Source organism: Anguilla anguilla, chromosome 14, assembly GCF_013347855.1.
Source record: "Anguilla anguilla isolate fAngAng1 chromosome 14, fAngAng1.pri, whole genome shotgun sequence".
In the NCBI taxonomy this organism is placed as follows: domain Eukaryota; kingdom Metazoa; phylum Chordata; class Actinopteri; order Anguilliformes; family Anguillidae; genus Anguilla; species Anguilla anguilla.
This window is the reverse complement of record NC_049214.1, coordinates 28222176-28233788: the sequence shown is the minus strand read 5'-3', so window position 1 is coordinate 28233788 and position 11613 is coordinate 28222176. Positions and strand designations below refer to the sequence as shown.

Here is an 11613-nt window from a genome sequence, read left to right as displayed (position 1 = left end):
CACCACTCCCCACTAATACGAGTAGGCGCCCACATCCCAAACGGCATCTGCCCTGACTATGCTGTAACACAATTAACCAGAGGCCTGCACTGTACACCCACACAGGCCAGTACAGCCCAAGACACAGTTCTAACACAGCACAGTGAAGAGCTCCAAACCCAGCAGTAACACAGCAGTAACACAGCCTAGCACAATGCTCCCAAACGCAGCGGTTTCCCCAGCTGTTACCCAGATTTTAAATGCTCCAGCTAAGGGAATGGTCTCGTTTATATATAATTACCTCATTACACACACACCTCTACGCTGTTTTCTGGACCTAAACTTTATGGAAAAGATATTGGTACAGGGAGCAGAAATGGAAAACTGGGAGTTTGTTCGGGAAATGTTTTTTGCCATTTCAAACTATTAGTTCATTCATTACAATATCTGCCATATAATATATATGACCTCATGAAAGAGACATCGCGGGTCTAAGCACCACATCCATATTGCACCTTTTGCTCTCAAGGAAAGGTACCTGGCACATTATTGCATGTATTATGGGAATGCCCAGATGTCAAAGACATTCTGGGCTAATGTAGTGGAAAAGATTTCCTTTTTTGGTAAATAATTTCCTCTTCATCTTTCTCGTCCGCTCCTTGCCGACGATTCCAAATTTAGAGAGGGAACGTGAGATGTGGTCGGCGGCTATGGCAGCCGCAAAGAAAATAACTGAACAACGCTGGATCCCGCCATTTAGCCCTAATCTATCTATCACTCATTGCTGGCCATGGATAAGTCTCGGATATTGTGTTTCTGGAACAGTCATTGGACAGATTTAACCATAAAACCTCCACCATATGCAAATGTGGAAAGGGGGCAATTGCCTCAATCAAGCACCTATTACTGAAATGGGTTTTTACTTATACATCCGCTAGTTCATTCAAGCCATTTATCTATTTTTTATCAATGAGTTTATTTATTCTTTTTTTTATGTATATGTATATATGTATCCAATATGTGTACATGTCTATATATAGGCTTTTTCCACATATGCATTTTCTTTAATGAATTGTTTTTCTTATCCCATGTACGGGTGGGAGGGGGCACACATTCTAACACAACACAGAGGCCGGGGAGACAACGTTATATGGTATAACGCTCTTATACTGTATAACATTGACAGAGGTTACAGGTTCCAAGCCCTGGCAGTGCCACTGAGCAACGTGTCAACCTGAATTGCACCTGCACAGACAGATACACCTGAGGGTCGTGTGCTCCAAATTCCAACCCTAAGCGGGCTTAACTACACCAGCAAGCAGAGTGAGACTCACACTCACAGACTGTTCAATATGCTCTTAGCCAGAAGAAGGATAATGACTGTTAGTCTACTGTCTCCAGCCACAGTCCTGGAGAGCAGCAGTTTTCTGTTTTCGCCTTAAAATTAGTAAACAATTTAGAACCACCAAACCAGGCATGGTTACCTGTGCAATGTAATGCGCTGCTTCAATTTATCATTTAAGTGTGGAGTAACATCAAAAACAAGTAAGTTTTGTTGTGCTCCAGGACCAGGGTTGTCCACATAAGGTGTGCATTTATTCAAATCATGCTGTCTGACGGTCTAACTGAACTATGGTTGTGAGGACCCCTTACAGATACGCTGTGTGGTTTAATGCAAATTTGGCTGAAGCATAACTGTAAGGCTGCATGTTTTTCCCTATGTGATTTTCATGACAGATGTGTGCTCCCTGTTCTCCACTTTCAGTCACACTGGACACTACCTGCTGCTCCTACTATTACTCCAATACAACTTCCTGTCTATGCTGCCGCTTGTCCACACGCACACACACACACAGGCACACATGCCCTCCTGCTCACACCAGTTTAGCTGTTAGAATATCAGGCATGCCTGAAGATCTGTGTGCACACGTCATTTGCCATTTTCTTTCACAAAATTTCACTTCATTACCAAGAAGCCTCATTACAGATACTGAGGCTACATTACACTGAGGCTTCTTTACAGACCACTGAGGCTACATTACACTGAAGCCACATTGCAGATCATTGATAAAGTCATTAATAAAAATGAGATGACTACATGTAGATGCATGCTTTTTTTAAAAATCATGGTTAACTCATCAAAGAGTGAGACAGACAATGAAAATGTATGCAATATTAAACTGAAGATTCATGACACTAACAAAGTTTCAGATACATTATACAGCATTGAAAATGGTTGTGAATGCACTTACCGACCAGTCCCTTAATTTCGCTGACAGTAAAATCCGGATCAGGCATTCTACATTAAAACAATTAAGGAGCTCGGTCAAAAACACATAAAGGTGTGCTCATGTTTTCAACATTTGAATCGTTGAGCTGGACATCCAGACAAAGATATTAACAACTACACCCGGTATATACGTGGTAGGCCTACTATACAACTAGAAGTCTCACCTGATTCCCAATCCATCTTTGACTTTAAAGACGAGGGGACTTCTAAGCGCTTCTTTCTGCACGTATTCATATGTGAAATCTGCAAAATACAAGTTACAGTCACTCGCGGAGTAATCGTGACATCACTTTTCATTTCTAATTCCTATAACTTTGTGAATTCAAACAGTTCATGGTCAAACCTAAACGATCTCGCAGTCAAACGTTGCAAATTCGTGTTGATATTTCTCAGCTCAAAATACAAGGGGGATATCACAGTGCCACAACTCCTACATTCAAAATTTGGCAACTTTGAACATTCACAACGATCAATTGCGCACGCCAGCCACGTTGATCCCCTGAACCCGTGAGCGCCTGCGGCGCGAAAAGACAAACTTGACTGGCTAAACACAAACGGGTGCTTAAAAGTGTGAGACCGTGGTTATGGTTCTATTCCAGTCATCGAAACAGGGGGTCATATTTACCTTTTCCGTCCATGTACTTGGCGTAGTTAGAATTGTAGGATTTGCTTACAAGCTTTTCTTCTAGGTTAAACCCTCTGACATTGGCAATTTCCTCCACGTCCGACAAATCATCATTTTCGTCATACATTCTCCTACAGACGGAGCGCTGTTTATGCAAATCAAAGACAAAATGTGTGTCACAGGAGAATCCATGCCATAACAGTCCAAGTTGTAGCTCTTGATTATTCAATGTGTATGGGTCCTTAGTTACGCTACAGCGTTACTTTTAGATGACGGCTTGCTTTCCTGACAGTAACTGGATCAATTTAACTGAAACTGAAAATTGTATAAGACAATGCACAGGCTGTGCACCTGCACGTTTTCACATGCTCCGCGCGGTCCAAAACAACAACATAATGTGTCCCGTTTCCACGTGCTGCAGCAGAGGTGACAATACACTACGCGCGCGTGTGAGCGTGTATTTCTGTGTCTATATATATATATATATATATATATATATATATATATATATATATATATATATATATATATATTAAACTTGTAGGCCTTGTAGTAATTACAATTGCAGTTATTTTAAATGTACATGTACACCCCGACGCTCACATAAGGTAAGCAAAACGCTTATATAATCATATTTATCCCCCAAATACCAAAAGTCCCCGAACAGTGACCAATGCAGGAAATAGCCAAATGTTAAAAACAATATGTGTATCTACACCGTCGGGTCCTTTGTAATCGTGTATAATATTGATTTTATTAAACCCTGCACAATTCAAATGAGAAGGCTATAACGTTAAGCAACAAAGTATGGTTTCCTGTTGCAGCGTGAATAATTTTGAAACAAATACTGCGTTCCGAATATCGTAAATTCGTCAAACAATACAGATTTCTTGGACTTCACGTCCCTCTCCAAGGCTAGCTATAAAAGAATAGGGTAAGGCTACACACCAGTCTGCGTCCAGGTTCTGCACACGCCTCCATGTTTGGAGCTGTCGCCAGTTTACCCGTTTAGCCCTTCATTTTCCCGAAAATGCCACACTTAAAGTTATAAATCACTTTGCTTTCCGAATCAAAACTAAGTAGGAACCATTTTTGTGTAGTGGTGGCTGACGTCACGCCCGAAAGAATCAAAACATTGTTAGAAAACGTCATGCGTCATCTTTATTCAGAAGTTTAATGCTTCGTCGCCACGTTCCTCGTATTTTCCGGCGTGAATAAATGTATTTAGACGCCTTGGTCCAATAAAACAATCCTAAAATAACGCTGACTGATTCTTTTTCTTCTTCCACGGTCACGAGTCTGCAACATCTTGCACGCACGCGCTGCAGCTGTTGTGTGTGCGTGCGTGTGTTAGGTAGCGAGAGATAAATGAAAGTGTTAACTTCATCCGTTCGCTCATTTACAAGCGAGTCAACAGCTAGCCGGATATTAGACCATTTTAATGTGGGAATTGTGCAATCCATTGTCTTTTCATTTGATTCTGTTGCAATACTTAGTTCAATTAAGGTTGCTCGATCTTCCTACCAAGACGACTTAAACCTATTAGTAAATAAGAATAACTGTTCGTTTGCGACAGTGTGACATTTATTGTGGCTTTAGCTTTTTTTTTTTTTTTTTGTAATTAATGGTCATAGGCTAAATACTTCTGCTTCGCTGCATTCTGCTTTGTTCCGATGTGTTTATCCACCATCTGTTCCCACTATCGGTTTACCAGATTGTCAATTTGTTACAGGAAACGCTATACAATCGTACTTTGCATAGGGCCATGGCCAGTCTGTACACAGCCAGATAACCATAATGAGTATCGTGTATGACCACTGCCTCGACGGTAAAAATAATAATAACCAAAATATTTTTTGTAAAAACGTCCCCATTGTTAAAACAGAGAAATTGGCTGTATTATATGCGTGTGCTCATTGTTCACCAATAGGATGATAGTGCAGGTAACGCGTATCTGTTACTGTAATTTAGAATTTGAAGAGCGGTGGGAACTGAACAGGACCAACCATCCCTACCGCCTGTGACAGCTGAAGGCGGAGTGTAACACAGCGCTCTGCCGCATAGACTTCTGGGTAACTCGGGGTGCAGTTTCCTGAGAAAGTGGTTTGATAGCTGTAGGGGATCTGTAATTGTAGTAGTTGGGTGTTGAAAAGTTACCTGGGTCCGGCATTCTCACACATATCGCACCAGCTTAAACTGCGCGCAGTCTGATGAATTGCTGTCGTCGGGTGTTCTTGCAGAGAGAGAACGGTGCGCAGGGGACGCGGTTCGGGCGGGAATAGCGGAGAGTGAAGCTGCGATGAGCCTGAACGAGCATTCGCTTCAGGCTCTCTCCTGGAGGAAGCTGTACTTAAGCCGAGCGAAGCTAAAGGCTTCCAGTCGGACGTCAGCTCTTCTCTCGGGTTTCGCAATGGTAGGTCCGATGCGCTTGTACTAAATTAGCTCGCCACATTTATTTATATATTCTTAGTCGCACTCATTTTGATTGGGAGGGGACAGTGCTCTAGTCAAAAAGTTTACAGTTGGAGGGTTCATTTATTGTGTAGACTAACCCATTGCTCCGGGAATCCAGTGTTTAAACGCAGCCAGTTGTTTTCTTTTGATGTTCTGTTAAAAGTAGCGCGAATGATGTTTTCCTTAGTTTGCTAATCATCCAAAAACCACGATTTACCTGCCATGCCTTCTACTCGTGAATCACTTTGAAGTCAGGAGACACCTGTCAACCGAGCGCCGTTTTGACAGTAGCTAGCTTGAAATCAGGGGCCACATTTCGTTGGATAAATATTTACTTTTAGAATGTAACATTTAAACAATGCAGCTGTTAGTTCTCTGCTCCAACAACGAATTAAACGTATGTACGCTACCCTTATCTTTTATGAAATTTCTTATACTGCAGTATTATGTCATGACCGGGGCTCCACAACCCCGTATAACTCGGAATTTAAATTAACCACGAATATTATGGCTACACTATCATATTGTCTATCGTTTGCTAACTATATATTTTGCCGCCTTTGCATTTAAAAAAAAAAAATTTGCATCCTGAAATGAAAGAGTTAAGTTAATCACAGTGTGCGGCTCTATTTTTTAAAAAAAATCTGAGCTCTGCATCACACAACTACAGTTGCATTGATCAGTTCTTTTACGGCATTATCGGTAGTGCTCTGCGAGTCAATTGGAGTCTGATTTTAGTCACCGTCTGGCTGCAGCTGGCATCACATCTTACCACCGTATTACGGTGAACTGAGAGATCATTTAACGGTGTTTAATTAAATACCGGCGTATGGCTGGAAAATAATCGCAGTTTTTCGGCCTCTTGTGTGCGTTTGCGCGTGAACATTGCACTGCAGGATGGTGGTGATGCGTTTCGCAGTTGATGCACGTGGGGTAGGGGGGTCGATTTTTTTAAAACTGGGTGTAGTTCTTGACCTATTTAGACATAAAGCAGGATTTGGACTAGTTGCCTTCCTTCTCAAGAAGTGTTTATTATGACACCATGTTAACCACTGCAATATTTTAAATAAGAAAGAGTGCTGTTTTGTGGATTGAGTTCTCAAGAGAAACTGCTACTTCCTGTGGTCTGAACTACTGGTTCGTCCCATAGAATATAACTCAGTTGGAGTGACTGTTGGAGTTGGAGATTGTGATATCCGGTCCGTTTACAGACCCAGAGAGAAGATTGTGGCGCGTGTGTGTCTGAGCCGTATCGTGGGTCTACCGCCAACAGAGACAGGTGTCTGTAACCCTGATTTTAAAGTAGTCTCTACAGCTTTATCTTGTGAATTCAGCGATTTTGTGAACTACATACCACAGTTTGCTGCTGCACATTCTGCAGAACTCCCCAGTCAACATTAATAAAAGCTTTGTAGGGTTTGCTCACTGAGCCCAGGGGTAAATTCATTCTAACCACTGGATGGGTTTTGTCCACAACACAGTAGGAAATGTCCAAATTCAGCAGTTGCCTGTGGTGTAATTGCTGCCATGGCAACACCTTTCTCACTGGTTCTGTCATCCTTGGCAGCCATACGGTAGCTGAATGGAGGCTGATTTACTAAGGTGCAGTCATCAGGGTAAAGTGCAGGCCTAGATACTGTGTAAAGGGCACTTGTGTCCTGGTCTTTGGGCCTCGTTTCCTGCCATAAAGCATGTGGCTCTGTCTGCCATAAAGCGCATGGTTCTGCTGTAAAGTGTGCTGTGTCTACATCGTTTTGCAGTTTGTGGCCCTGATGTAAAAGCATGCGGTTAAAGTGTATGATTCTGCCATATTGTGTGTTACAAGTGCGTGGTTTTAATGGTGGCTCTGCCATACATTTTTTGCAAATAAAGCATGCCTCTGCGATTAATCGTTATGTGTGTTTAGTTGGTGGCTTTTGCTATGAAGCATGTCTCTCTGCTTCAGGGTGTGCACAAAACTCTGGGCCCTGGGTAACCACAGTCCCTGAGGAACCCCCTTCCCATCTCTTGTGAATTTTTGGCAATAGTTTGAGGGTTAAACTGAAGACCTACAGGACGATAAATCTCCAGGAACAGGTTTGGGCAGCCCTGCTATAGACTGATCATAGTCAGCCCTGACATTTTATTCCTTGTCCTGTTTTCCTTAACGACAGAAGACTTTGATTAGTAACAGGAAGTGGCGGGGCCATGGTAGCTTATGACGAGGTGTACAATTTGGAATGTTTCGGCTTTAACTGAAAGGAAATGGTGCTTGCAATGTTAACAATACTGAAGTAAACCTCTGGTTGGCCTACGGAAGTACCTGTAATATCTTTGTGCATCATTTCTGTGGTGGCTTGCTCATAAAGGATGTGGTTTGGTTGAGAAGCACGTGGCTCTGCTGTAAAGCCTTTAGTCCTATTGCAGAGCATGTACTGTGTATTGTTTTGCAGGTACCGCTGTTGTAAAGTGTTGGCCTTGCCATAAAGCGTGTGGCACTGCAGTAAATATGGTTTTGCTGTTACTTCTGCAGTAAAGCACACTGTTCTCTGAATGACGTGGCTTAAAGGTAGAGCCTTCGGACCCTCCCATGAAGCAGTGCGCCCTGCTGAAATGGCGGCTCTGCAGTAAACCGTGTGCGTCTGCCGTAAAGCGCGTGCGTCTGCCGTCGAGCGTTCGGCCCTGCCGTAAAGCGCGTGTGCTCTGTGCCGCTCTGCAGGTGGCCATGGTGGAGGTCCAGCTGGAGCGTAACCACGACTACCCCCCGGGGCTGCTGATAGCCTTCAGCGCCTGCACCACGGTGCTGGTGGCCGTGCACCTCTTCGCCCTGATGGTGAGCACCTGCATCCTGCCCAACATCGAGGCCGTCAGCAACGTGCACAACCTCAACTCGGTGCGCGAGTCCCCCCACGAGCGCATGCACCACCACATCGAGCTGGCCTGGGCCTTCTCCACCGTCATCGGCACACTGCTTTTTCTGGCCGAGGTGGTGCTGCTCTGCTGGGTCAAGTTCCTGCCCATCAAGCCGCAGTCGGGGCAGAAGAACGGCACCATCTCGGAGGGCGTGGCTGCCGCCATCACCTCCACCTCCATCATGGTGCCCTTCGGCCTGGTCTTCATCGTCTTCGCCGTCCACTTCTACCGCTCGCTCGTCAGCCACAAGACCGACCGGCAGTTCCAGGAGCTGGAGGAGCTGTCGAACCTGACCAGGCTGCAGAACGAGCTGGACCAACGAGGAGAGGCCGCCAACCTGTCCCCCGCCGCCCAATACCCCTGACGAAGCCCCGCCCTCTCTCCCTCTGCCCGATTCCCCTGACGAAGCCCCGCCCTCTCTCCCTCTGCCCGATTCCCCTAACGAAGCCCCGCCCTCTCTCCCTCCGCCCATTTCCCTAATAAGGCACATGCTTCTTCTTGCCTGAAATGGACATTCTGTCTGTAGTCACAGTTATTAAGACTTGACTACTCAGTGTGTTGATCTGCCGTGCATGTGCAGACTGTAAGGATGTTAAAATTGAAAAAAGTTAAAATTTCTAAAATATTTTTTCTGCTGCTTACAAGAGAGATTTTAAATACACAAAGTATGTGTATTTTTTTAAAGATATAACAGGTTTGTCAGTGGAAGTGCCATACATTTTTACAATTCATTGAATGAAGAATTTTCAATCATGAACTTTAGCCATAAAGAAGAATTTATGTGCCAAGTTTTTACAAAAAAGAGAAAAAAAAATCTAAAATTTCAAATTTCTTTCTCTGTCATTCAACTGCTGTTAAAAGATCTTGGTCTTTTGGATGTTGACTTTTTGGTTTCAGGCACGCACTCAAATGTCTAACTCCAGTTCCCAGAGGGCCGCGGTGTCTGCTGGCTTTTTGGTATGACCCTGGCACCAGTGATTAATTAGAAGTCATTGATTGGCTAGAATATCCACATGCCTTAATCGCCTTAATTGGCAGCTGACTGAAAGGAAACTACAAAAGCCCACTGACACTGCGGCCCCCTGGGAATTTCATTTCAGACTCCTGGGTTAACACACTAAGCCACTTCCATTTTGTGGAGGACCGGTGTGTGTGCAGGAATTTGTTTCCACGAGTTACCTCCGGCTCAATTAGCTTATCAGCCGTAGTCACCAACACCAGATCTCTCTTAGATTTGTCCACAGTAAAACATTTTGTGTCTGTACACAAAATGTTATCAGCTGTGGATTAACCACTTTGATCAGTTATGTCCCAGAAAGGTACTTTGAAACTGTGCCTTAATGATGTGTGTGCCAAATTACGTGGCGTTACATGAGCTAGTGATGGGAGAGTGATTTAGAGGCAGAGGTATGAGACTCCTAAATCACTGATTTGAAGTAATTGTGGATTCGTAGAGCAAAACGTTTTGATTGGTACCTTAAGTTTGTTGCCAAGGATTGACCACTCATTGTAGCTCCACACAACATGGTGTTAGTCACTCTGTTGTCAATAATCTCAGCAAGTCTCCCTTCAAAGATGGCTGCACGATGGTGTCTGTACACAGCTGATTGGATAGTTAGTTGAGCATAATCAGGCCCCTGACTGGTTAGAATCTTCATAGGATGGATTTGTTTTTACGCCTTTCATTTTGATACCTTCCAGAATGTGTGTCCCGGTGATTGAATGTAATCAGCTTGTTTGGTAAATTTTTGATTTTGTTTTGCCAAATGTACATGTATGAACTGTTTTAAATGTATTTAATGTCGAGTGGTGTATAGTTGTACTGTATCTTTTGTACAGTTTTTTAGTGTTTGTTTGAGTTTGTGTCTGCACTTATTTTTTCCCCCTTTTTTTGAAGATTTTGCCTGCTAGTTTGCACCTGGAAAATGAACAGCACTTCTATCAGTCTAGTCTATTTAAATATTTTAAATTTTGAAAAAATATAAACATGCTTTGAATCCATTCAGGACAGTGAATGGTAATTCTTCTGTTTGATCTTCGTGCTTCATCTGCATGCCAGGATGAGTCCAGAATGGGCTAAATCTGAAGGGAAGAAAGAGTGTGTGTGTGTGTGTGTGTGTGTGTGTGTGTGCACGTGAGGATGTAAGGGGGTGGGGGGGGGAGTGGGGGTTCAGTTGTTGTCTAAGCGTTAATTTGGATAGTAAAAGTAGACATTTATCATTTATCATCATAGTATTTCTATAAGATAGCTCCCACATGACCATTTATTCCATGGTTTTGTTTGTTAAAGAAGGATTCTATGGGGAGTGTGGGCTATGTATGTTGTATTTGACCTCTTTCAGGTTATTAAATGGGTGAATCGGGGCACCATATGGATTATCAAAATTTTCCAGAAACCTTGTGTGAGTTTTTGTCTTATGTATTTTTTTCAAAACTGTTTTAATGGAGGTGTTATTCCCTCATCCCTCACTGTGAGGTTAAATTTAAACTCCACAGAATAAGAGAGCCAGTAAAGTAAAAGTTTTTTTTTTTTTTAAATGTAGCCAGTAAAAATTCACCTAGGACACATTTAGCTCAACTCGGCCACACAGTGTCTGTAAGCCGATCAGAAACGCGTGCTGTTTGGTCTTACCGAAAAATAAACCAGGGCGGTTTCTGTGTGTTTTGGGCGTTTTACAGGTCGCCAGGCGGGCTCACAGACACTGTCAGCCCTCGGTCAGGACTCGGTGCCAAATTTCTGGGGAGCTTCAGTGCACTCATGGCAAGCGGATAAGATGGACGGTCCACCTGGCAGCCCAATTCACCCGTTATTGTTCCTAACTGGTACCCTCTGTAATGGATCAAGCCTGTGCACCGTCAGGCTAGGCTGATAAATACAGACACACACTCCACACAGAATGGGTCAGAAATAGGTCCAGATTCACAGTTTCACTTCTACATTGCAGGGTTGTCCACGTAAACACCGCCTGTCCCAACTACCTCTGCACAGAGCTAGTACAGAATTATACTGATAGTCTGGAATAGCAAGACAACTACAGAGAAGCCAGGCTAGTACAGAACTGCCCGGCTACTCCGGAACACCAATTATTATCAGACTGGTATGGAACAGTCAGCCTGTCACAGTTCAAAGCCAGGTTAAATACTAGTGTTCATAATGCAGTGGCTCCTGTATGCACCGTAATTTATAGATCATTTGAGAGCCTGTTATATTGCTAAGAAAGCATATGAAGTGCTAAACACAGTGCCATTTTGTATTGAGAGACTGCAATTTGTACCCAGCATGTGGGGGAAACCCCACTGATCTGCATCAATCCACATTTCGTACGGTGAGCATCAGGAAATATGCACCATTAATCTGTTTCAGTTCAGTAGA

General features: G+C 43.4%; 2 protein-coding genes across 5 annotated transcripts in view; one reads left to right on the top strand and one right to left on the bottom strand.

Moving 5' to 3' along the window:
• The window catches only part of LOC118212759 (lysine-specific demethylase 2B), a 24444-nt gene extending 20158 nt beyond the window's left edge, over nt 1-4286 (bottom strand). For 3 of the 4 annotated variants that reach the window (XM_035391010.1, XM_035391011.1, XM_035391012.1), the window contains exons 1-4: nt 3843-3875; nt 2895-3039; nt 2434-2512; nt 2232-2278 (exon numbers count right to left, since the gene is read on the bottom strand). In XM_035391010.1, coding sequence (XP_035246901.1) covers nt 2232-2278; nt 2434-2512; nt 2895-3039; nt 3843-3875 — 304 coding nt within the window. Of the gene's footprint in view, nt 1-2231; nt 2279-2433; nt 2513-2894; nt 3040-3842 lie in introns of all 4 variants that reach the window. The other variant, XM_035391008.1, reaches the window with a different exon arrangement.
• A 661-nt stretch (nt 4287-4947) lies between these two features.
• orai1b (ORAI calcium release-activated calcium modulator 1b) lies at nt 4948-10263 on the top strand. Its single transcript, XM_035391013.1, has 2 exons — nt 4948-5307; nt 8047-10263. Exons 1-2 carry the CDS (start codon nt 5194-5196, stop codon nt 8602-8604), a joined length of 672 nt encoding a protein of 223 aa, XP_035246904.1. The 5' UTR covers nt 4948-5193; the 3' UTR covers nt 8605-10263.
• The last annotated feature ends 1350 nt before the right edge of the window (nt 10264-11613 follow it).

Bases quoted from the DNA above. Each gene is read 5' to 3' on its own strand.
- orai1b (XM_035391013.1), top strand. From the start codon at position 5,194: ATGAGCCTGAACGAGCATTCGCTTCAGGCTCTCTCCTGGAGGAAGCTG. The intron at 5,308-8,046 runs GTAGGTCCGATG...GCCGCTCTGCAG, and splicing joins TTCTCTCGGGTTTCGCAATG to GTGGCCATGGTGGAGGTCCA.